At 43.2% G+C, this 26,998-nt stretch overlaps 1 protein-coding gene across 1 annotated transcript in view; it reads right to left on the reverse strand.

Moving 5' to 3' along the window:
- Positions 1–25,000, reverse strand: part of LOC139372554 (NALCN channel auxiliary factor 1-like) — a 76,587-nt gene extending 51,587 nt beyond the window's left edge. The window contains exon 1 of the mRNA XM_071112292.1: positions 24,039–25,000. Coding sequence (XP_070968393.1) covers positions 24,039–24,743 — 705 coding nt within the window. The 5' untranslated portion in view covers positions 24,744–25,000. The remainder of the gene's footprint in view (positions 1–24,038) is intronic.
- Positions 25,001–26,998: the final 1,998 nt, after the last annotated feature.

Below are 26,998 nucleotides of genomic sequence, written 5' to 3' on the forward strand. Positions count from 1 at the left end.
TTGCTAGCCAAACTCCCACCAGGCCAGCTAGTTAACATTAGCTAATGACATTTAGCTACATGTTGAACGTCCTTCCTATCAGGCCAGGGTCGCAATGTATGAATTTATGGTTGGATCAGAATCACTATTATAATCATTGGCCAGTACGGAGAATTACATAAAACCTCAAGTCCAAATCCTTATCTCCATCCATGGCTAATTTTGCCTTTGGAGGCCAACAACACAACAAAGATGCAACAATTCAAGTTTGATTGGTCTGAAGCTAAATTCAAACTGCCTTCCATTAACACTTTATTATAGTGGACTAGGAGCATTCACAGCTGAGCTCGCATAGTTTAGCTCAAAGCTGTGTCGTGTCTGTGACTATCATTAAATGTGAAGACTTATTTTATCAAATACATTTTCTATGTGTAATTATTAATACGTGATTAAACTAATCATGTAAACTTTAATTAACTAGGAAGTCAGGGCACCACAGGAAAATGTTTATCAATTCTCTATTTCCCGAATCGACTCTTTTTCATATCTTATTGATTAGTCTTCTATTAACGTATCATTAGTATCTCATCAGCTCTCATTACTGAACGTCACAAACCCTTGGATATCTGCATGAACCCTACCCTAAATGATGAATCAGCGATATACAACTTGGCTTAATTATTTTCCTAACTAACTAAATAATCCCAGAAATACATAACAAACAAACAGTAGATATTGGTGTCAAGATGTGGCCTTTTGGGTGCATATCGTGGCTCCCACGTCAGGTTTTACAATGATCATAAACACCTGATAGAAACTGCCATGCAGTATTGAGGGAGAGTCCAGCAGAACAAAGTGCTTCTCTTTGTTCAAAACTCCTAATCCCCAAATTGGGGTAAAGAAAGATTTTGTTCGGGCGCCAGGCAGGTATTAACCATGCCGAAAGGAAAAGAGTAGAATAGAGAGAGTACCACTACCAGACCCACACACATCAGCAGAAGAGACTGCCTAGAGGGTAGCCTGTTTACCAGATAGCCAGTGGAGAGAAAAAAGAATACACACCATATAAAACCCACATCACAGCACAGGGGTAACCCAAACAAGAATACCTCATACAATAATACTAATAATGGCAGAGCAATTCAACAGCAACTTCATACAAGAACGAACCCAGTCATCAACATAGGATTTGCAAAAATCTGTATTATTTTCTAGTGGATGAGTGCAGAGGGTATGAATGTGGGGGGTGTTCATCGATACAACAAAGGCCTTAAAAATGTCCACAGTCTTCTCGGCCACATGTCATTAGTACACCTCAATACAGTTCACATAACAATACACAACTTGCAAGCAACCTCCCTTTTAACTAAAATGTCCAAATACTTCTGGCAGGGCAATAATAGTCCAGCTCTAATGAACTTCAATGGGAAGTGCATTGGAAAAATAGAGAGTCTGTTGCAGGGTAAAGCACTGGAACGATAGAGGGAAATGAAAAAGAGAAAGAGAACAAGAGAGGTCTTAGCTGTGGTCTTCAGGCGTGCAGGTGTACTGTCTGACTGTCCGATGGTTTGTTGGTTTGTATGTTAAAGCTTCGCAACAATGTTGCTACTAATCCATGCGATCCATAACGGCCGTGGTCCCAAACGAAAACAACCACGACCTAGAGCGATTACACCGACGATTGAGTTAAATACTCTATAAACTACACACGCTGAAAACAAACAAAACTTCTGCAGCACAGCACACACAATCAAACTGTCGCGCCACCAAAGAGCCCCTCCCCAAAGAGCTGAATGAGCTCTCTTCATTTCCTCCTTCCTTACTGCTCATGCGCTCTTAAAGTGGCAGTGCACGGTGAAGACTCCGTGCAGATTTCGCCACAACCTGATGTAAGGGCACAAGGCGAGACCCAGATGCAGATGGTTAGAGTCTCTGAAATGTATTACAACCAAGGGGTAGGCAAGTGAATGGTCCTGGACAGGCAAAAGAGCAAAAACAGGTCAGAGTCCAGGAGGTATAGAGTGGCAAGCAGGCTCAAGGTCAGGGCAGGCAGAAAGGTCAGGCAGGTGGGTTCAGAGTTCAGACAGGCAAGGGTCACAACCGGGAGGACTAGCAAAAACAGAGAGAAGGAAAAAGCAGGAGAATGGAATAACACGCTGGTTGACTTGACAACAAAACAAACTGGCAACAGACAAGCAGGGAACACAGGAATAAGTACCCAGGGACAAATGAGGAAAACAGGTGACACCTGGAGGTGGGTGGAGATAATGACAAAGACAGGTGAAACAGTTTAGGGTGTGACAGTTGCATAGAATAAATGCTTCTGCGGTTGTTGGTATTCTCGTACTAGATTTATGTCATTTCCAGCTGCAGACTAGTAATTATATGTCTAGGACTTGCTCTTATTCTGTAGTGATCCATATTCTCAGAGTTTAGCGGTAGCGTCCCACCTGGCCAACATCCGGTGAAATTGGAGAGCGCGAAATTCAAACTACAGAATTATAGATATTTAACTTTCATAAAATCACAAGTGTAATACATCAAAATAAAGCTTAACTTCTTGTTAATCCAGCTGCTGTGCGGCTTTACGGCGAAAGCACACCATGCGATTATCTGAGGACAGCGCCCCGCATACAAAACCATGAAAAACATATTTCAACCAGGCAGGTGCGACACGAAAGTCAGAAATAGCGATATAAAAAATGCCTTACCTTTGATGATTTTCTTCTGTTGGCACTCCAAAAGGTCCCAGTTACATCACAAATGGTCCTTTTGTTCGATAATGTCCTTCTTTATATCCATAAAAACTCAATTTAGCTGGCGCGCTTCAGTCAATAATCCACCCAGTTCCCTCCATCAAAATGCACACAAAAGGAATCCCAAATGTTACTAATAAACTTTTCCAAACAAGTCAAACAGCGTTTAGAATCAAACCTTGCGTACCCTAAAATGTAAATAAACAATACAATTTAAGACGGAGAATCGTTATTGTCTTTACCGGAGATAAACAACAAAGAACACGTTCTCATTGACGCGCTTGGAAACACTACAGCCAAAATGGGAGCCACCCTAGGGTAACTACAATTTCTGGCTCATTTTTCCAAAAAACAGCCTGAAACTCTTTCTAAAGACTTGACATCTAGTGGAAGCCCAAGGAACTGGAATCTGGGAGGACTTCGCCTTATAATAAAAGTGACAGCCATTGAAAATAGTGGTAGGCTGAGTTTCTTTGGTGGTGGATGGTTTGTCCTCGGGGTTTCGCCTGCCATGTCAGTTGTGTTATACTCACAGACATTATTTTAACAGTTTTAGAAACTTTAGAGTGTTTTCTATCCAAATCTACCAACTCTATGCATATTCTAGCTTCTGGGCCTGAGTAACAGACAGTTTACTTTGGGCACGCTTTTCATCCGGACGTGAAAATACTGCCCCCTACCCAAGAGAGGTTAACCATTTCCAGCCGTGTAGCCAAAACTACAGCCGTATGGTCTCCATGGCCTATAGAATTGTAGTTCTTAACCATTTCAACATCTAGCATCAGCTACATATTTTCTGGTCTAATGGTCTATAGAATTGTAGCCATTCCAATGTGGGGACTCCGTCCCGGCGTTCTCTGACTTAATGTACATTTTGTAGGAAGTGGGTTTAATGCACTTCTGAGAAAAGGGCGGTCCATGACACTGATGTAATGTCTATGCTCACGTCGACGTGGCCATTGCTTTGGATAACTTTATATGAAAACCTTCTAAATGAGAAAATGTGGGTTGACATCACATTATATCTTTTCACAAATAGTTTCATGTTTAATCACATACATTTCACAATATTTTGATGTAAACCTGACAGCTGGAAAATGTACACTTCAAGAGATACAGTTATGTGTTTCCTGTACTTAATGAGATCACCAAATGAAACACACTCGAAATGTCCCTCAAATGCCCACAGATTACTCCCACATTCTCAAAAATATAAACATTGTTTAATTATTACAACTTCTTATGTCCAAGGGTTTCACTGTGTACCACAGTTTACATTCCAACCTCGAACACTACAGAGCACAGAGGCAGCGTATTTTATGACCGACCATAAAACAGCTGACTTTCCGCTCTCCCCCTCTATGAGAGAGAGCACGCTGTAGAGCGGACCCACTGTAACCTGATCCTTCAGATCGTCACAGGAGAGTTACGACAGCTGATTGGCTATTATTTTATATTTGTTTCTATCAAGGGAAGCCAAATGCTCGCTGGCTTCCCATGCATTTAATGGTATGGGCGGGAAGAATGTCATACTCTTTCTAACCAGAAAGCATCAGATTTATACGCTACACAAACTGACACACAGGGCTACTGTTTAGTTTGCTTGGAGGTTTTCTAGGGCAAGATACATTCCGCCTCTTGCATACTGAAGGACACGTGAAAGATAAATTGTATTTTTTAGGGGGGGTTTTTGTACATTCTTTGGAGAAGCCTGGCTTCCCTTGGTAGCCATGAATACACGTCAGATTTAATTCAGGGTAGTTGAGTTAGCTGTGAGTTAGCCTGCCCCAGAGCAGCGTAGGTCTGAAGGATTCGTTGCCCTAGAATTTTAGCTGGCTAAAAGGTTTGCCACTTTCATATGACCGGTTATCCCGAGTTGAACTCATAGTTGACCAAAGTTACCTCACTACCTCCTCAAACCTGTTTCGTAGGATACGCATTGCTCAATAATCCAACTAAGTGACCCAACTGGCATAGTAAAAATAACCCAATGTGTGTTCTGTCCAATATTTACCCAAACTAGGTTGTTTTTAACAGTATTTTTTTGAGAGAACCAGAGAGAGATGGAGAGAGAAAGTGGGAGCAAAGAAAGAGAGACAGCTCACTGCTCCTCCTGCCAGGCCCTAGAAGACGATAGCATTGGCGCTAATGAGAGACACAAAGGCCCCTGTGCGCACCTGTGAAACAGAGACCCCTCCATTCATGAACATATTTAGAAATTAATTTGCATTTTCTCTCTCGCCATCTCTCTCCCACTCTCACTCTCACTGCTAATACTCATTCGTAATGCCCTCCAAATTGCAGATCCAATTTCAAGAAGGGGCAACAAACAGGTAGAACCCCCCCCCCACACACACACACACACACACACACACACAAACAGTCATCATGAAAATGCACACACACAGTCATGCCCACACAAACAGTCATGACACATCGGTGTTACAAGGTAAGCTAACGGTTGATGGTTATATAACATAATGTTCCATTTATGGCCATTCATGATGTCGGGGGGGGGGGGGGGGGGGGGTTCTACTAAGCTATTGTGTGGAATGGTTGTAAGATGGTCATACCGTGGATCATTTAGCTATTTGATTTTGAATTCAAGGAAACCTTTATGTATCTTTTTAATTTTATTTATTTGTATTTTTTTAAATATTACATTTGGCCTTTACTACTGTAGCCCATAGAAATGTATTGAATTACACATTAATAAATGGCAAAAAAGACAATAATAAAATACATAATAATGAATAAGGTTTTGAAGTGTCTGTACTATGTCTCGGAGATATAAGAAAGATCAGGAAATATTTTAGTTTTTCTGGACACATTTAACCCCTTATTTTTGGTGGCACAAAACTACATCCATACTTCCATTAATTTGTATGGGTTACCTTCAGACGAGTCCTGTGACACTTGTAGGGGTCGTGAGGGTAAAAGGGAAAACACCATGTTCATAAGTCTCATATTTCCATAGAGTGGTCATACAGTGGAGCAAAAAAGTATTTAGTCAGCCAAGTTCTCCCACTTAAAAAGATGAGAGAGGCCTGTAATTTTCATCATAGGTACACGTCAACTATGACAGACAAAATGAGAAAAAAAATCCAGAAAGTCACATTGTATGATTTCTAATGAATTTATTTGCAAATTATGGTGCAAAATAAGTATTTTATAAGCCAGGTAAAGCTTGGCATTCAGGCCAAAGAGTTCAATCTTTGTTTCATTAGACCAGAGAATCTTGTTTCTCATGGTCTGAGAGTCTTTAGGTGCCTTTTGGCAAACTCCAGGCGAGCTATCGTGTGCCTTTTACTGAGGGGTGGCTTCCGTCTGGCCACTCTACCATAAAGGTCTGATTGGGGGAGTGCTGCAGAGATGGTTGTCCTTCTGTAAGATTCTCCCATCTCCACAGAGGAACTCTAGAGCTCTGTCAGAGCGACCATCACGTTCTTGGTCACCTCGCTGACCCTTCTCCCCCGATTTCTCAGATTGGCCAGTCAGCCAGCTCTTTCCAAACTTCTTCCATTTAAGAGTGATGAAGGCCACTGTGTTCTTGGGGACCTTCAATGCTGCAGAAATGTTTTGGTACCCTTCCGCAGATCTGTGCCTCAACACAATCCTGTCTCGGTGCTCTAAGCTCAATTCCTTCGACCTTATGACTTGGTTTTTGCTCTAACATGCACTGTCAACTGTGGGACCTTATGAAGACAGGTGTGTGCCTTTCCAAATCTTGTCCAATCTATTGAATTAACTACAGGTGGACTCCAATCATGTTGTTGAAACATCTCAAGGATGATCAATGGAAAGAGGATGCACTTGAGCACAATTTCGAGTCTCATAACAAAGGGGCTAAATATCAAATCAAATAAATTCTAATTTTATTTGTCACATGCGCCAAATACAACAGTCACCTTACAGTGAAATGCTTACTTACAAGCCCTTAACCAACAATGCAGTTCTAAGAAAAATAAGTGTTAAGTACAATTTTTTAAATAAAAGGAACAAGTAATTAAAGAGCAGCAGTAAAATCACAATAGCAAGGCTATATACAGGGGGTACCGGTACAGAGTCAATGTGCGGGAGCACCGGTTAGTCCAGGTAATTGAGGTAATATGTACATGTAGGTAGAGTTAAAGTGACTATACATAGATAATAAACAGACAGTAGCAGCAGTGTAAAATAAAGGGGGCAATGCAAATAGTCTGGGTAGCCATTTGATTAGATGTTCAGGAGTCTTATGGCTTGGGGGTACAAGCTGTTAAGAATCCTTTTGGGATTTGATCCATTTTAGAATAAGGCTGTAACGTAACAAAATGTGGAAAAATTCAAGGGGTCTGAATACTTTCCAAAGCCACTGTACCTTATACAGTACACCACACTGACAATGAAGATACTACTACCCAATACATAACTTCCTTTAGTCACATTTATTTCCTGTTGTAATCCTACACAACCACACACACACACACACATATCTTGAGACATCATTCATTGCCTTTCACTAAGTCACAATATCTTTATCCGCCCCCCTCGAGGGAGACACCTGTCAAGTCCTTCTACTCCTCCTCCTCCTGAGTTTCCCTCTCAATTCATCACAGTTTCCTGTGGCTGTTGTTGTTCTGTCTCTCTCTCTCCCCCAAACACACAGAATATTTTTTCTCTCCTCTATAATATAATAATATACAGTGCCATGCGAAAGTATTCGGCCCCCTTGAACTTTGCAACCTTTTGCCACATTTCAGGCTTCAAACATAAAGATATAAAACTGTATTTTTTTGTGAAGAATCAACAACAATCACAATCATGAAGTGGAACGACATTTATTGGATATTTCAAACTTTTTTAACAAATCAAAAACTGAAAAATTGGGCGTGCAAAATTATTCAGCCCCCTTAAGTTAATACTTTGTAGCGCCACCTTTTGCTGCGATTACAGCTGTAAGTCGCTTGGGGTATGTCTCTATCAGTTTTGCACATCGAGAGACTGAAATTTTTTCCCATTCCTCCTTGCAAAACAGCTCGAGCTCAGTGAGGTTGGATGGAGAGCATTTGTGAACAGCAGTTTTCAGTTCTTTCCACAGATTCTCGATTGGATTCAGGTCTGGACTTTGACTTGGCCATTCTAACACCTGGATATGTTTATTTTTGAACCATTCCATTGTAGATTTTGCTTTATGTTTTGGATCATTGTCTTGTTGGAAGACAAATCTCTGTCCCAGTCTCAGGTCTTTTGCAGACTCCATCAGGTTTTCTTCCAGAATGGTCCTGTATTTGGCTCCATCCATCTTCCCATCAATTTTAACCATCTTCCCTGTCCCTGCTGAAGAAAAGCAGGCCCAAACCATGATGCTGCCACCACCATGTTTGACAGTGGGTATGGTGTGTTCAGGGTGATGAGCTGTGTTGCTTTTACGCCAAACATAACGTTTTGCATTGTTGCCAAAAAGTTCAATTTTGGTTTCATCTGACCAGAGCACCTTCTTCCACATGTTTGGTGTGTCTCCCAGGTGGCTTGTGGCAAACTTTAACCGACACTTTTTATGGATATCTTTAAGAAATGGCTTTCTTCTTGCCACTCTTCCATAAAGGCCAGATTTGTGCAATATACGACTGATTGTTGTCCTAAGGACAGAGTCTCCCACCTCAGCTGTAGATCTCTGCAGTTCATCCAGAGTGATCATGGGCCTCTTGGCTGCATCTCTGATCAGTCTTCTCCTTGTATGACCTGAATGTTTAGAGGGACGGCCAGGTCTTGGTAGATTTGCAGTGGTCTGATACTCCTTCCATTTCAATATTATTGCTTGCACAGTGCTCCTTGGGATGTTTAAAGCTTGGGAAATCTTTTTGTATCCAAATCCGGCTTTAAACTTCTTCACAACAGTATCTCGGACCTGCCTGGTGTGTTCCTTGTTCTTCATGATGCTCTCTGCGCTTTTTACGGACCTCTGAGACTATCACAGTGCAGGTGCATTTATACGGAGACTTGATTACACACAGGTGGATTGTATTTATCATCATTAGTCATTTAGGTCAACATTGGATCATTCAGAGATCCTCACTGAACTTCTGGAGAGAGTTTGCTGCACTGAAAGTAAAGGGGCTGAATAATTTTGCACGCCCAATTTTTCAGTTTTTGATTTGTTAAAAAAGTTTGAAATATCCAATAAATGTTGTTCCACTTCATGATTGTGTCCCACTTGTTGTTGATTCTTCACAAAAAAATACAGTTTTATATCTTTATGTTTGAAGCCTGAAATGTGGCAAAAGGTCGCAAAGTTCAAGGGGGCCGAATACTTTCGCAAGGCACTGTATCTCACACACAAACACATTCATAATCTATATTTTTCCCTCGCTCCCTCATTCTTTCTCTCTCCCTGCCTTTCCCTCTCTTTACACACACATACACAGAAACATACCGTCTCTCTCTCCCTCTTTCCTCGCTCGTTTAGAAAAATAAACATACTGTTGCTGTGATTGAATGGGGCTGTATCTCATTCAGGGATGGGGGGAGGAAATGAGGGAGGGAGCGAGTGATGGTGCCCACCACGGTGTGGGTGAGTGATGAATGGGGAGCTGCCAGGCCCCTGTCAAGGGTGTCTGGCAGGGTGTACCCACAGCACGTAGTATAGCACAACACACACACACAGAGGAGAGGAGAGGAGAGGAGAGGAGAGGAGAGGAGAGGAGAGGAGAGGAGAGGAGAGGAGAGCCTTAACATCCTAGGAGACACACACACAGCCACAATGCTGTTCCATCGCCAAGCTCCCTTCATTGAGATTACCACGCTTAGGGATATAGAACAAGACAATGAATCTTAGACTATGTCATTCAATTTCCTAAGGATGGGGTTAGGTTTGGGATGACACACACAACAGAGCACACACACTGGAGAGGAGATTCTGGGAAGGTGTACCCACGTGCACACACACACAGTGAGGTGAGGTGAATTCTGTAAAGGTATCATTAGGTTTCAATCTCTCACCCACTCTCACTAGTGGAGAGAATTTTACTGCATTAAGCAACAACAAAGTCAAGAGGAAACTCAAGTCAGTAGGTGCCAAACTATTGCCTCTCACTGCTGCTCTAACGGCCCTCCCTCTCAGCGGTCAGGTCGAGAAACAGAACGAGAGAAGGAGGGGGGAGAGAGAGAGACCCTTGGGGATTTAAAATCAATATTTCCTAGGTTACAAGGTCAAACTCCCACGGCAGCGAGGGGGAGAGAGGGAGGGGGAAGCCCAGAGTCACGGTGACCTGTAGCAGTGCTGACATGCTGACTCAATTAGTGGCCAGTCGATTCAGGAGCCAGCCCTCAGCCCTGGGAACCGAACTGTAGCTATATGGCTCCTATTACAGGCTGGTCACTAGAAACACACGTCAATTTCTATCCTGAGGACTTCGATATACGCCGTCCTCGGCGCAAACCATAAAAACAAAGACATTATGGCACAGCACTGGGCTCAAACTCACAGAGCCAGATGATGCTGCATAAACCACTGCTCCATGGCAGTTCACAATTGTCTAGCAAGCAGGGAGAGCACTTGATGATACTATATGTATTTTTTATTTAATTTTATGCTTTCCCCAAACCATAGCCCTAACCTTAACCACTTGGAATTAATACCTAAACTTAACCCTTTGAGTTGTTTCTGTTTTATGTCACGCCCTGGCCTTAGTTATCTTTGTTTTCTTTATTATTTTGGTTAGGCCAGGGTGTGATATGGGTGATTTATGTGTTTTTGTCTTGTCTAGGGTTTTTTGTAGATTTATGGGGTTGTGTTCAGTTTAGGTGTCTAGGTAAGTCTATGGTTGCCTAGATTGGTTCTCAATCAGAGGCAGGTGTTTATTGTTGTCTCTGATTGGGAACCATATTTAGGCAGCCATATTCTTTGGGTATTTTGTGGGTGATTGTTTCCTGTCTTTGTGTTTACTGCACCAGATAGGGATGTTTCGGTTTTCACGTTTATTGTTTTGTAGTTTGTTCATGTTTGAGTTTTCTTATTAAAGAACCATGAACTATAACCACGCTGCGTTTTGGTCCGCCTCCTTCTCAGGAAGAAAACCGTGACATTTTAACCCTGTAACCACGCAGAATTAATGGGTCAAAAATCGACGTTACATCAAATCCCAAAGTGAAACTGTGAGGTCAAGTTGCCTACTGACTCTTATAGGCCCCGTTCACACTCAAGTTGTACAACTGATGTACAACACATTTGACCAAATGGTTATGATACAACGAAGATCTTCTCTGCACAAAACTATTTACACAAGCATTGTGAAGACACCTCCAATAGTTCTATAAATATTTTTGTGCAGACAAACTCTCCATTGTATCACAGAAATATCTGTTGTATCACAACCTTTGTGTCAAATGAGTTGTAGATCAGTTGTAAAACTTGAGTGTGTACAGGGCCATAGACCTGAGATCACACCTGGTCTGAAAAAAACACAACAGTAGAATTGGTGTAGATGCTAAAACACAGCATAGGTTTTGATCTTAGTATGTTTCTGTAATCCTGACACTAACAAGGTCATTATGAAATATTTATTGTAGACAATAAACCACGGCGTTGGCATAGACTTTCAAATTGAGATGGTAAGTGTGAAAGTGTTATTAATAAACAAACAGTATATAGACACACACAAAAACAGACATTTGACATGCAGAAATGCCACTCATAAACCCTCCACCACAGTTTCTTTGCAGTATAAAAAAAAAACTCCTACAAAGTGGTACTAAAGACCATAATTTCCCGATAGTGATTAAACTTAAGCTAGCTAGCTAACCAACAATTGTAAAAATGTATTTGAGAGACAACAACTGCTTATTGTGCAAAGGTATTTATGTTTTCAATAAATATTTGGGGGAGAAATATAGTTTACATGTTGTCAACAATCCTTTGATTCTTAACCAACCCTGCCTGTTTTGCTCCACGGTTGAGCACACCGCTTTAGTTGCTAAACAACCTACCCGTGAGTGAGTGAGCGAGCGAGCATGTGCGTGCGTGCGAGAGAGCATTTGTATGTGTGTGTTTGAATGAACGAGAAAGTTTCACGTCACCCTTCACCTCTCAGCACCAGTTCTGTCCCGCTCAATCAACACATGCGCACACACACACACATTCCTTTGCTGGGTTAATGTTAACAGCAAAAATTTTGTAATCAGATTACAGATACTTTTGAAAAACTAGTTAATTACTTCGAAGATTAGTTTTAAATTCAGAAAGGATGTTTCCGGAAAAAAATTATTTGACACTTCTCTGTTTTCTCAATTACATTCAAATCAGCATTGAAAAAGGCGCAAGTTTGTTCCAGCTGAGCGAGTCTGACCACAAGTCAGAGACCGCTGTGATGACAAACCAAATGTGTTTGATGGATGGCGAGAAAAGAGCAGGAACAGGCTTTTGTAGGCTACAGTCAAAGCTATGTCTTCCAATGGTGCGACTACTGTCGGCATCCAATGATTATCCATCTTGAATAAATGCTTGGAGGTAAGGATGACAGCAGAGTGTTGTCTACGGCAATATGGATATCACTTATTATTGATATCTACAAAACGCATTGATGTGAATCACACTGCTGCTCACTCATTTATCTATCTGTGCCTCACGGATTGTGGTTGTTGTGAATGGCTGTTCACAAAACGAAATGTGTATTTGAACCTAATAATGGTTGAATTCAAGAAGTTTAACCTGCCTATCATTCATTGTTTTTGAAACCAGTGGACAGCCAGTGAAAAATGTGCTCTTTCAACAGCTGCATAGTGCGGGTGCAAGCCTATGGAATAAATGTAAGGCTTAAATTGCTCAATCAAATTCATTCTGATAAAAAAAAATATATATATATATATATATATATATACACACACTATATATATAGCAAAGGACCTTGTGAAGATGCTGGAGGAAATGGGTACAAAACTATCTATATCCACAGTAAAACGAGTCCTATATCGACATAACCTGAAAGGCCACTCAGCAAGGAAGAAGCCACTACCCCAAAACCTCCATAAAAAAAGACAGACTAAGGTTTGCAACTGCACATGGGGAAAAAGATTGTAGATTTTGGAGAAATGTCCTCTGGTCTGATGAAACAAAAATAGAACTGTTTGGCCATAATGACCATTGTTATGTTTGGAGGAAAAAAGGGGATGCATGCAAGCTGAAGAACACCATCCCAACTGTGAAGCACAGGGGTGGCACCATCATGTTGTGGGGTGCTTTGCTGCAGGAGGGGACTGGTGCATTTCACAAAATAGATTGCATCATGAGGCAAGGAAATTATGTGGATATATTGAAGCATATCAAGATCTCAAGACGTCAGTCAGGAAGTTAAAGCTTGGTCACAAATGGGTCTTCCAAATGGACAATGACCCCAAGCATACTTCCAAACTTGTGGCAAAATGGCTTAAGGCCAACAAAGTTAAGGTATTGGAGTGGCCATCACAAAGCCCTGACCTCAATCCTATAGACAATTTGTGAGCAGAACTGAAAAAGCGTGTGCGAGCAAGGCCAAATATCAAATACTAATTGAGTGTATGCAAACTTCTGACCCACTGGGAATATGATGAAAGAAATACAAGTTGAAATAAATAATTCTCTCTACTATTATTCTGACATTTCACATTCTTAAAATAGAGTGGTGATCCTAACTTTCCTAATTGTTACGGATTGAATGTCAGGAATTGTGAAAAACTGGGTTTAAATGTATTTGGCTAAGGTGTATGTAAACTTCCAACTTCAACTGTGTATATATATATATATATATATACAGTGGGGCAAAAAAGTATTTAGTCTGCCACCAATTGTGCAAGTTATCCAACTTAAAAAGATGAGAGAGGCCTGTAATTTGCATCATAGGTACACTTCAACTATGACAGACAAAATGAGGGGAAAAATCCAGAAAATCACATTGTAGAATTGTTAATGAATTTATTTGCAAATTATGGTGGAAAATATGTATTTGGTCACCTACAAACAAGCAAGATTTCTGGCTCTCACAGACCTGTAACTTCTTATTTAAGAGGCTCCTCTGTCCTCCACTCGTTACCTGTATTAATGGCATCTGTTTGAACTTGTCATCAGTATAAAAGGCACCTGTCCACAATCTCAAACAGTCACACTCCAAACTCCACTATGGCCAAGACCAAAGAGCTGTCAAAGGACACCAGAAACAAAATTGTAGACCTGCACCAGTGTAACGGTGTTCGTCTGTAGGAGGAAGAGAAGCGGACCAAAGCGCAGCGTGGTGGTTATTCATGTTTTAATAAATCGCTACACATGAACAAACTAACAAAAAACAAGAAATGTGAACACGCAAAACAGTCCTATCCTGTGACACCAAACACAGTGACAGGAACAATCACCCACAAACAAACAGTGAAACCCAGGCTACCTAAGTATGATTCTCAATCAGAGACAACTAATGACACCTGCCTCTGATTGAGAACCATACTAGGCCGAAAACATAGAACTGACCCAAAACATAGAAAAACAAACATAGACTGCCCACCCAACTCACGCCCTGACCATACTAAATAAATACAAAAACAAAGGAAATAGAGGTCAGAACGTGACAGTACCCCCCCCCAAAGGTGCGGACTCCGGCCGCAAAACCTTGACCTATAGGGGAGGGTCTGGGTGGGCGTCTGTCCGCGGTGGCGGCTCTGGCGCGGGACGCGGACCCCACTTCGCCATTGTCTTAGTCCGCCGTATTGTCCACCTCCGTGGCTTACTCCCCATGCCCACCCCTCTCAATGACCCCACTGGACAGAGGGGCTGCTCGGGACAGAGGTGAAGCAGCAGCTCGGGACAGAGGGGCAGCTGCTCGGGACAGAGGGGCAGCTGCTCGGGACAGAGGGGCAGCTGCTCGGGACAGAGGGGCTCTAGCGGCCCCTGGCTGACTGGCGGCACTGGCGGCCCCTGGCTGACTGGCGGCCCCTGGCTGACTTGCGGCACTGGCGGCCCCTGGTTGACTGGCGGCGCTGGCGCTGGGCTGACTGGCGGCACTGGCGGCCCCTGGTTGACTGGCGGCACTGGCGGCCCCTGGCTGACGGGCGGCACTGGCGGCCCCTGGCTGACGGGCGGCATTGGCGGCTCCTGGCAGACGGGCGGCACTGGCGGCGCTGGGCAGACGGGCGGCGCTGGCGGCGCTGGGCAGACGGGCGGCGCTGGCGGCGCTGGGCAGACGGGCGGCGCTGGCGGCGCTGGGCAGACGGGCGGCGCTGGCGGCGCTGGGCAGACGGGCGGCGCTGGCGGCGCTGGGCAGACGGGCGGCGCTGGCGGCGTTGGGCAGACGGGCGGCGCTGGCGGCGCCGGGCAGACGGGCGGCGCAGGCGGAGGCGCCAGACAGGCGGGAGGCTCCGGCAGAGGCGCCGGACAGGCGGGAGGCTCCGGCAGAGGCGCCGGACAGGCGGGAGGCTCCGGCAGAGGCGCCGGACAGGCGGGAGGCTCCGGCAGAGGCGCCGGACAGGCGGGAGGCTCCGGCAGAGGCGCCGGACAGGCGGGAGGCTCCGGCAGAGGCGCCGGACAGGCGGGAGGCTCCGGCAGAGGCGCCGGACAGGCGGGAGGCTCCGGCAGAGGCGCCGGACAGGCGGGAGGCTCCGGCAGCGGCGCCGGACAGACGGGAGACTCCGGCAGAGGCGCCGGACAGGCGGGAGACTCCGGCAGCGCTGGAGAGGAGGAAGGCTCTGGACGGATGGGCCGGAGAGACAGCCTGGTACGGGGAGCTGCCACCGGAGGGCTGGGGTGTGGAGGTGGTGACGGATAGACCGGGCCGTGCAGGCGCACTGGAGCTCTTGAGCACCGAGCCTGCCCAACCTTACCCGGTTGAATGGTCCCGGTCGCCCTGCCAGTGCGGCGAGGTGGAATAGCCCGCACTGGGCTATGCAGGCGAACCGGGGACACCGTGCGCAAGGCTGGTGCCATGTAAGCCGGCCCAAGGAGACGCACTGGAGACCAGATGCGTAGAGCCGGCTTCATGGCACTTGGCTCGATGCCCACTCTAGCCCGGCCGATACGCGGAGCTGGAATGTACCGCACCGGGCTGTGCACCCGCACTGGGGACACCGTGCGCTCCACAGCATAACACGGTGCCTGCCCGGTCTCTCTAGCCCCCCGGTAACCACAGGAAGTTGGCTCAGGTCTCCTACCTGGCGTAGCCATACTCCCTGTTAGCCCCCCCCCAAGAAATTTTTGGGGCTGACTCCCGGGCTTCCATCCACGACGCCGCGCTGCCTCCTCATACCAGCGCCTCTCCGCTTTCGCCGCCTCCCGTTCTTCCTTGGGGCGGCGATACTCTCCTGGCTGAGCCCAAGGTCCTTTACCGTCTAGTTCGTCCTCCCATGTCCATACCTCCTCGCGCTGCTCCTGCTGCTGCTTTTTCCTTTGCCCATTACCACACCGCTTGGTCCTGTTGTGGTGGGTGATTCTGTAACGGTGTTCGTCTGTAGGAGGAAGAGAAGCGGACCAAAGCGCAGCGTGGTGGTTATTCATGTTTTAATAAATCGCTACACATGAACAAACTAACAAAAAACAAGAAATGTGAACACGCAAAACAGTCCTATCCTGTGACACCAAACACAGTGACAGGAACAATCACCCACAAACAAACAGTGAAACCCAGGCTACCTAAGTATGATTCTCAATCAGAGACAACTAATGACACCTGCCTCTGATTGAGAACCATACTAGGCCGAAAACATAGAACTGACCCAAAACATAGAAAAACAAACATAGACTGCCCACCCAACTCACGCCCTGACCATACTAAATAAATACAAAAACAAAGGAAATAGAGGTCAGAACGTGACAACCAGGCTGGGAAGATTGAATCTGCAATAGGTAAGCAGCTTGGTTTGAAGAATCAACTGTGGGAGCAATTATCAGGAAATGGAAGACATACAAGACCACTGATAATCTCACTCGATCTGGGGCTCCACGTAAGATCTCACCCCGTGGGGTCAAAATGATCACAAGAACGGTGAGCAAAAATCCCAGAACCACACGGGGGGACCTAGTGAATGACCTGCAGAGAGCTGGGACCAAAGTAACAAAGCCTGCCATCAGTAACACACTACGCCGCCAGGGACTCAAATCCTGCAGTGCCAGACGTGTCCCCCTGCTTAAGCCAGTACATGTCCAGGCCCGTCTGAAGTTTGCTAGAGAGCATTTGGATGATCCAGAAGAAGATTGGGAGAATGTCATATGGTCAGATGAAACCAAAATATACCTTTTTGGTAAAAACTCAAATCGTCGTGTTTGGAGGACAAAGAATGCTGAGTTGCATCCAAAGAACACCATACCTACTGTGAAGCATGGGGGTGGAAACATCATGCTTTGGGGCTGTTTTTCTGCAAAGGCACTAAGACGACTGATGGGACGGATCAGTCATCTTAGTGCCTTTGCAGAAAAACAGCCCCAAAGCATGATGTTTCCACCCCCATGCTTCACAGTAGGTATGGTGTTCTTTGGATGCAGCTCAGCATTCTTTGTCCTCCAAACACGACGAGTTGAGTTTTACCAAAAAGTTATATTTTGGTTTCATCTGATCATATGACATTCTCCCAGTATAAAGGAAAGAATGAATGGGGCCATGTATCGTGGGATTTTGAGTGAAAACCTCCTTCCATCAGCAAGGGCATTGAAGATGAAACGTGGCTGGGTCTTTCAGCATGACAATGATCCCAAACACACCGCCCGGGCAACGAAGGAGTGGCTTCGTAAGAAGCATTTCAAGGTCCTGGAGTGGCCTAGCCAGGCTTCAGCTCTCAACCCCATAGAAAATCTTTGGAGAGAGTTGAAAGTCCGTGTTGCCCAGCAACAGCCCCAAAACATCACTGCTCTAGAGGAGATCTGCATGGAGGAATGGGCCAAAATACCAGCAACAGCGTGTAAAAACCTTGTGAAGACTTACAGAAAACGTTTGACCTCTGTCATTGCCAACAAAGGGTATATAACAAAGTATTGAGATAAACTTTTGTTATTGACCAAATACTTATTTTCCACCATAATTTGCAAATAAATTCATTAAAAATTCTACAATGTGATTTTCTGGATTTTTTTTCTCCTTTTGTCTGTCATAGTTGAAGTGTACATATGATGAAAATTACAGGCCTCTCTCATCTTTTTAAGTGGGAGAACTTGCACAATTGGTGGTTGACTAAATACTTTTTTGCCCCACTGTATACAGTTGAAGTTGGACGTTTACATTCTCCTTAGGCAAGTTATATTCTTCAAAAATATAACTTATGAGCTTAGTTCAACTGTCACCCTCCATGAGAACCCAAAATATAAGCTTTTCCAATGCTTGTAAACATTGGAAATGTTAATAAACACTGTATAGCCTCATAAAATGGTTAAAACAGTCATTTTGATATCATAGATGGTCAGTCCTTGCATCCATAGCTCTGTCTATTAACCTGAGAGTGGTTACATTTCTGCAGGCCCATCCCTTAGCTTTTGATCAAAACAGGGGCGGGATGTTGATTTTGTAATTGTTTCATCTGTGGATTTGCCCTTTAAACAGCTGCATATTATCAAGATATCAAAGTGTCGCCAACAAAAGCTGAACAATAGGCCTATAGCAAATGCAGCATATGGCATTCATTTTTCACATGTAAATAGCATTTTTCAGTAATGCTCAAAGCATGCCATTCCATGAGTGCAGCATTTATTTTTCAACTCGAATCAATGAGCCCAATCAGTCCTCCATGACATCAAAATCATAAACAATAGAGTTGGGCTGGCTAATAAATCCTTAGTTTTGGGGTCATGGTCAGGTAAAACAATTTAGCTAATATATACTATACTTCCAAGTCCTATTCTTGAAGATCAAGAGGTATAACATTTATTGGAATGACTGGAATTCTGATAGACTTTGGTTTTTAAAGTAAAGATATAATTTAATTGTATTATTATTATATGTAGTAGAAAGCGATAGAAGAAGCCTACATCACCAACCCATAAAGTAAAATGTCAAATCCATATTTGGCCAGTTATGTAAACTTTAACATTGATTTATCCTGCAATAGATGTCGTTCAATTGGTAACATACATTTTTGTCTTCTTCTAATGCCTCTTAAAGGGAAAGTAATCTAAAAGTAACAGAATATAATCAGATTACGTTACTGAGTTTGGATAATACAAAAGTTAGGTTACGGATTACAATTTTAGACAGGTAAATGTAACGGATTACATTTAGAAAGTGTGGGGGGGGGGGCAGAGGGATCACTCACTCACTTGTGGTGAGGGAAGGACGGCTCATAGTAATGGCTAATACCATTCCATTAATTCCGTTCCAGCCATTACTAGGGGCCCATCTACCAATGTAAAGTGCCACCAGACCCCACTTAAACACACACACAGACACACCCACAAGTGCCATGCTCTACCAACTGAGCCACACAGGACCACAAGTATCTATGTCCAGATGTTTCCATCCAACTGAAGTGTGACCTCTCTGTGAACCTGACCTTGTGACAGCAGTCATTTGGCCAACCGAACGCACTACATCAGGCACACTATATTGTGACGCATTGCCACTCTAGCCTGGTCCCAGATCTGTTTGCGCTATCTTGTCAACTCCTATTCTCACTGTCACACCAAACATTGACGATAGGAGTTGGCAAGTCAGCACAAACCGATATAGGGCCAGGCTAACAGAGTGACTCGATGGCAAAAGCATGTAGTTAAAGAGAGAAACAACACACAAATCGCCCTATTCCCTATTTAGTGCACTACTTTTGAGGGCTCTGACTGTGCTCCTACATCTGCATTGCTTGTTGTTTGGGGTTTTAGGCTGGATTTCTGTATATTACTTTGTAATAATATTACTCAGTCCACCTGACCGTGCTGCTGCTCCAGTTTCAACTGTTCTACCTTATTATTATTCAACCATGCTGGTCATTTATGAACATTTGAACATCTTGGCCATGTTCTGTTATAATCTCCACCCGGCACAGCCAGAAGAGGACTGGCCACCCCACATAGCCTGGTTCCTCTCTTGGTTTCTTCCTAGGTTTTGGCCTTTCTAGGGAGTTTTTCCTAGCCACCGTGCTTCTACACCTTCATTGCTTGCTGTTTGGGGTTTTAGGCTGGGTTTCTGTACAGCACTTTGAGATATCAGCTGATGTACGAAGGGCTATATAAATAAATTTGATTTGATTTGATTTTGATTCGTGACATCGGCTGATGTAAAACGGGCTTTATAAATGCATTTTGATTGATTGATTGAATGATTTAGGGAATAGGGTGCCATTTGGGATGCAAAGTTACTGGCAATGCACAAACAATACTTAAAAAAATATAAACAATATAATTATAGAGATAAACTCAAAATACCAACATGTGAGAAATACTGTACTTTATTCATGTTTCAATGGAACCAACCAACCAAAATCATACAATTATTTAATACAAAATACATTTCACCAAAATCAAGGTTTCATGATTATTGGCACTCCTCGTTTTTTACTTAGTGTAACCACCTCTGGCAAGGATAACAGCATAGAGTCTTTTCTTGTAATGTTTGACCAGGTTAAGGAACACATTTGGAGGGATTTTGGACCATTCCTCTATGCAGATCCTTTCAAGATCCTTCACATTCTTGGGTTTGCTCTTATCAACTGTCCTCTTCAACTCAGCCCACAGGTTTTCGATTGGATTGAGGTCCGGCGACTGAGATGGCCATGCCAGAACATTGACTTTGTTGTCACAGAACCATTTCTGTGTGGATCTTGAGGTATGTTTCGGGTCATTCTTGTTGGAAAGTCCACCTATGTCCAAGTCCCAGCCTTCTGGCAGAGGCAACCAGATTGTCAGCCAAAATTGCCTGACACTTGGTGGAATTCATTATGCCATCAATCTTAACCAGTGCCCCTGGACCTCTGGAATTAAAACAGCCCCAAAACATCACTGACCCACCACCATATTTCACCGTGGGTAAGAGGTGCCTCTCCTTGTATGCAACTCTGTTTCGACAGCAAACATGCTGATGCTGTATCCGACCAAAACGTTCAATTTTGGTCTCCTCTGACCAGAGCACCTTCTTCCAGTCATAATTTAAATAACGTTTGGCAAACTCCAAGCACTTGCGTCTGTGTCCTCCCTATCCTGGGAGCAAAATGCATTTGCATCTTCTTCTACACGTGAGGTTTTCAACTGTTCCATATCATTCGAATTTTCTATTAATTGCCCTGACAGTGCTCAGTGGTATATTCAATCGTTTGTGGATCTTCTTGTAGCCATTACCAGATTTATGAAGGTCTATGACCATCTGTCTATTTTGAACTGCCAGTTCTTTTGTTTTCTTCATGGTGTTGGATGACAAAGGGATATTTCATGCGTTTTTAAACCCTAGTGAAACAGAATGTAATGGCTCAATATAGTTCCTTAAGACTTAGATAAACTTAAATAAGTGGAATTTAATTCCTGGTTTAATGTGTTATATTTGTTCATTGTTCAGATGTTCATTGTGAAACCTTGATTTGGAGGACATTGATTTTTAATTAAATCAAAAAAAAATGTTGGTGGGTTCCATTAAAACATTAATAAAGTACAGTATTTCTCACGTGCTGGTATTTTTTGATTATCTCTATAATGATATTGTTTATGTTTTTTAAGTATTGTTTGTGCATTGCAAGTCAGGTGTGCCAGTAATTTTGGAGCCCGCTGTATTGCAAAGTTAATAACAACACATCCAACACTTTAAAACCGGAGAAGTTCTGGCTACTCAAACATTTTGAGTAAACCGACTACCTAAAAATAAGTTAAGAAACTTAAATAGCTGAAGTGAGCAGTACTACCTTCATGTGAGTAATACAAATGCATTTTTTTTTGTAAGGTATATTATTAGTTGACTGCCCCCACTAGCCACGCCTCCAATGATTTCCCAATGTGCCTTATCTTTTCGATTGAATTGTATAGTTACCACCGATGACTGTATTTGTTAATGACTGAGAGATGGTTGTTGAATTCATACATTTTCAGTCCTTTGGCCTTCCCCAACTGAGTTCCTAGGTGAATATTATCATTATAATTGAACCATTACATATACCGAAAGGCGTTATACAGTGGCCTGAAACTCATAGTTTTACAGGCCACATCAGGCCTGCAAGTAGGGTTGCAAAATTTCCCAAACTTTCCCAAACATTTTTTCCAGTAATCTTCCAACCAGGATTTCTGGAAAACCTGGGAAAATTACTAGAATATTGAAACACTAATTGTAAATACCATTATGCTGGCTTTGATAATTCCTATTGGAATCTAGCCTGCATTAGGCTATCCAACAGTTGAGATTTGTATTCACCCACAACCTGCATTCATAATGACTGCGAAGGCTAAAATTAAATAATTGGATTCGTTTACAAAAAGTATTTTGTGTAGCATAACATTGAATCAATCAATCACTCAATGTACATGCCAAAACACAGATATTAAAAACAATTATATAAAATCAACATGCTGGGAAAAAAAGTTAGTTTGTAGGTTGGTTATCATTCTGTATCTTTAAAAAAAATGTTGGTGGGACTTCTCATTTAGTTTCGAGTCAGTGCCACATTAACATTTTAAGTAATAATGACTTTTCATTGACTTTGAGTACAACTTACTAGACGTATTTGAGTAAAACATGCTTTGGGGTTTACAGTGATGCCCTCAACATCCATCATCTGCCTGTCAAAACCAGGGATGGAGGGAGTACTGGAGGAGAGGATGAGACAGATAGACAGAAAAAGAGGATGAAAGTCAAAAGAAAAAATGAACAAATCAACTGAAAATACTGATAAGACAGAAAACAAATCTTTAGTAGTGATGGAGATATCCCTTGAGAATTATAAAACAAATATGAGCATGTAGGCCAATGTTTTTGTTTTGTTATCTCATCATTATCGAACCACAATAAGCTCCACATGGATGAAAGCATCCTGCCAAAAGTATCCTGACAAAATTGTGAAAAAATTGTGTGGCTATTACTGCATCCTCACCACAGTGATTCCTGGCCTATTGGTGGGAGGCTGGGAGCTGTCTTTCAGCACCACACACACACACACTATTATCATGACTCGTGTAGGGTTTACAAACACCTGTGTTCATTGAGCACTTCAGGTGGTGCCCCAATCCTAGCCTTAACCATTAGTTGGAGAAATGCAAAATTGACTGAAGATCGTGTCTAGGAGCAACTCGACCCCACACCATGTTTTGTTTGTTTATTGTTTGTTTTCACTAACTGGTTTATGAATACTGACCGCATGGCTGCCATTCGCTTGGAGCTTCGGCTTTCTATAGATTGATTTCAGAACCATGGACAGCTCTCATCCGAGTCCATAGTGGCGGATTTTAAAGAATCAAATAGAAAATATACAACAATTCTATACTGAACCTATAAGAGCACAGGATATCTGACACCAAAAACCCTGAATGCAGAATAAACAATATTTTCCAAGCAGGCTACTCGTGAATGTTGCATACGATTGCCGAATAGAGATGGCAAGGGCACACTGGAACATAGGCCTCTTTTTTAATGGCTCTTCACCAACCAGTCGGTGTAGTGTAAAACAAAACTACAGGGTCGAAGCTTCCTCCAGGCCACATGATCATATTTGAGGTAGAAATTATGTGATAAAAAGAGAGCAGCTGTCGTAATTCTGTGTCAACGCCATTGTCGAGTTTACGACTGAAAAAAATGCTGCCCTGGGCTACAGCGGGCGAATAACGAGCAAGCAGTGCCAAATGAGACGGGGGAAGCCCATTCCAGCGGATTAGGCATGGAAGCCACCGGTGCCCTAATAACGTTGTTGAAATGTACTCAATGTGGAGTGGGGTGGCCATGGCGGAACACCTGGCACCGAGTGGCCGCTACACCGCATGCGCACCACAATAGGAATAGGAAAATAGTAGCAGCTACTGTAGTCTTTGTCACATACTAGCCTAGCACTAAAATAAAATATCATAATTTACAGAAAGAATTAACATGTAAAGATGGCTGATATTTGCTTGGAAATAATAGCCTACTTCTGGTGATATTGTGAAGCCTGTGGAAGCAAAGTTATGACACCTAAAGGCCTGGCCCTTTCTCCATTCCACAACCGATTTAAAACTCCTCAATTGGGGGAAAAGCAACCAAAGGCACACACATGAAAGACCTTAGAGTACAAGGCCATATGCTTCTCATCCTGCTTGAACCTTCTGATAAGAGAGCAGAGGATCTCCTTGAATCTGCCATCCGTTACCATGACGATTGACGACTGTATGGGACCAAACTGTATCTATTTAGCAAAAATCAACAGATTGGGGGTTGATCCCCGTCAGCCTACCTTGCATTCGTCCATGCATGTTCTCACTGAATATGCATCCGTTTCATATTTCTGAGTCATAAGCTCAAATTCCTCATATTTCTCCAGGGCGTGTTGGTCGTAGCGCTGGTACGCCTGGACGCACAGGCTGCACCTCGCCACATCGCCATCAATAATCACGTCAAAACTGCAGTTCAAATTGTCCGGACTCGTAGACCCGTAAAACAAATCCAAAAGAGAATAAGAATTACAAAATGAAAGGTACAAATCACTTATATTTACTGTCCGGGTCCGTTCTTTTTCCGAAAGGTCCTTGCACAAATGATCGGCGTCATCAAAAGTAAAGCAGTTTTTAGATAAACTATCGTGGTGGCAAGTTTCAAGTCGCCACAAAGGTTTGGTAGAATTCCCTATAAAAATAGCATATTCGTTTTCTCTGAGGCTGCTGTGTGCTAAATGGAGGCTGGATGATGGGATGGGGTTTGCAGACGGGTAAACTCCCATGTCCGTTAATGCAAACTTATCACGGGTCCTTGTCAATTTCGCCTCGGCGCAGAACCATAAGTGATCAGAGAGCAGAATGGTTAGAAACAAGAGTGAAGCCAAGGACAGTCGCCATCTCTGGGCCCTCTCTGAGTCGGCGAATGGCTTTTCGTTCTCGCGGGGTTCTAGCCAGATTTTGAAGCCGTCTTCTTGCTGCAGACACGTCCAAGCACCCCAGGTCATATTTTGGGAACGCGCTTCTTCACCGGCCGACTCCACCGTGGGGGATTCTCTGCCGCAACATTCATTGACTTGGGGTCTAATTTGCGTTTTTCACCCCTTAAATGTTGGGTCGTAGGTAGTGCTGCTGGTTTACCACCGCGATTATCTGTAATTCACATTCAAGTAATATGTTGGAGGAGATTAAACCGTGATTTGATGGGGCCGCGTTCTCCATGGCTCTCCGATGAAGATGCTAGTTTTCTGTAGCAACATGTCTCGCTTCCCCCTCCTCTCCTCTAGCCTGCGCTCAGCACTGGTCCTTTGCGTGGACCCGTTTTACGGCAACCTGCATTTACGTTCGACTTGAATCCGCCGGTCGTGGCTCTCGGATGAAGGCTGAGTTCTATGTCAGCCCAATGATTTTCGCTTCCGTGTCTGCTAGGCGGCAAAATGCCTGAGAAGTTGTATTTTGATGTCCACTGTCATCTTGGTCCTGGGTTAGTTGCCGTCATCATGTTCTTCTTGAAACACTTTTTTGTATCGTGCGCGACATCTTTAGAGCTGCGACCGTTCGATTCTGACGCACCTGGAGGGTCTGTTTTCAGAAGGTGCAGCATCAGTTGCCATCCAGCTACTCTGAAAGCTAAAACAGATGATAGGAAATAATGTGGATTAGAGAGACAGGAGAGTCTGCTCAACAAGTAGCCTAACAGATGACAAAATTGAATATGAAATATTTAGCATCAGTCACAAAACGCAGCCATAGCGTTCGAGTGATAGCTGTCCATGATCCTGAAACCCGGGAATGATTTCATTTCTGTAATACAAAAAAATACACTTAGTCTGATCTGACCCATAGGGGTTGATGTGTGTTCTGTATGTATAGCATGCATGCATTATTTTGGAATTATTACTGAATTATGGCCATGTGAATACTTCCATCAAGGTCAAAAGAAAGAAACATACCCACACTCCTTTCATTTGCTATGCCTGACATGTTCATCAGGTGCATGTCATTATACAATCATTATAACCTTTATATAACAACAATATAACATTTATTCATGGCACAATCAACCATTCAGGGTGACATGGGTTCAGGATTGAATCCAAGGACACTGATCATGTATTGTGTGGTTTGTTTGGCTGTGGACCTTGTTTTTTGTTTGTTTCTCTTCTATCCCACAGGCTTATCTTGCAACAGTCCTTCAAATACAAAACAAATAGTATAGCCTAAACACTGCAATAAAAGCAAAGATACATTTGAAACACACCATTTAAAAACCAAACAAAAGTTTTTCTTTCTCATTTAAACAGTTAAATAACTGACGATCCAGAGTGGTATAGATTGCATAAAACAGGTGAATAGCTAGATGAGCTTTGGTAAAGATTCCTGGCAACAAAGCTCCTTGAACTAATTTCAGCTTCTCTTCCTTCTCTCCTGTAGAATACTTGTTAGTTCCTTCTCTATTCTCCATACAAATGTCTTTACTACTCCTTCACGGATCCTTTGTAAATACCCGGTTGACCCAAAGGAAAGCATGAGAGAACGTCAGTGGAAAGTAACACCCCATCAAGCATTTGGAATTATTCTGCATCACTTTGAGTCCTTGCCATTGATGACTGCAATCTATAGACAATTGGCCACAGACGAGAAACTGAACTGAGGTCAGGGGTTATATTTAGCTTCTCAGAGTGGGAGTGCTGATCAAGGATCAGGTCCCCCTTGTCCATGTGATCTTTTTCATTGTGATCAAAAGTTCAAACTGAAGCTACATCAGCACTCTTACTATGAGATGCTTTAAGAATATGGGCCCAGTTGTCTGAGAGGTAGCTGGTCTGAAAGCTGTGCTATATACAGTAGAGTGTAGTGTAGAGGATACAGACTGATAAGTTGATCAGAGGTTTGCTGATAGAGAAAAAAACATATATTTATTTCTGTCTGTCTTATTGCATTTCCTTCTTTATAAATCTCTCTCTCACACACACACACACACACACAAAGGCATATATGCAGAAGAAAGTAATATAAACACTCAGAAACACAATCAAACACTAATGTGCACATACTGTATATACACAAATCAAATGACCACATGCATACACACATACAGTATGCATGCAAAGACAATGACACGCAAACACACTTGACATGGCGGGTTAACAGGAGGGATGGTTTGAAGATTTTCAGGATTTACACAGAATTGGTTATGCAAACATAGATGCATTCCAGGAAACAATTATTGACAATAGAGCAGGCACACACACACACACAC

This window comes from Oncorhynchus clarkii, chromosome 18, assembly GCF_045791955.1.
Source record: "Oncorhynchus clarkii lewisi isolate Uvic-CL-2024 chromosome 18, UVic_Ocla_1.0, whole genome shotgun sequence".
Classification (NCBI taxonomy): Eukaryota; Metazoa; Chordata; class Actinopteri; order Salmoniformes; family Salmonidae; genus Oncorhynchus; species Oncorhynchus clarkii.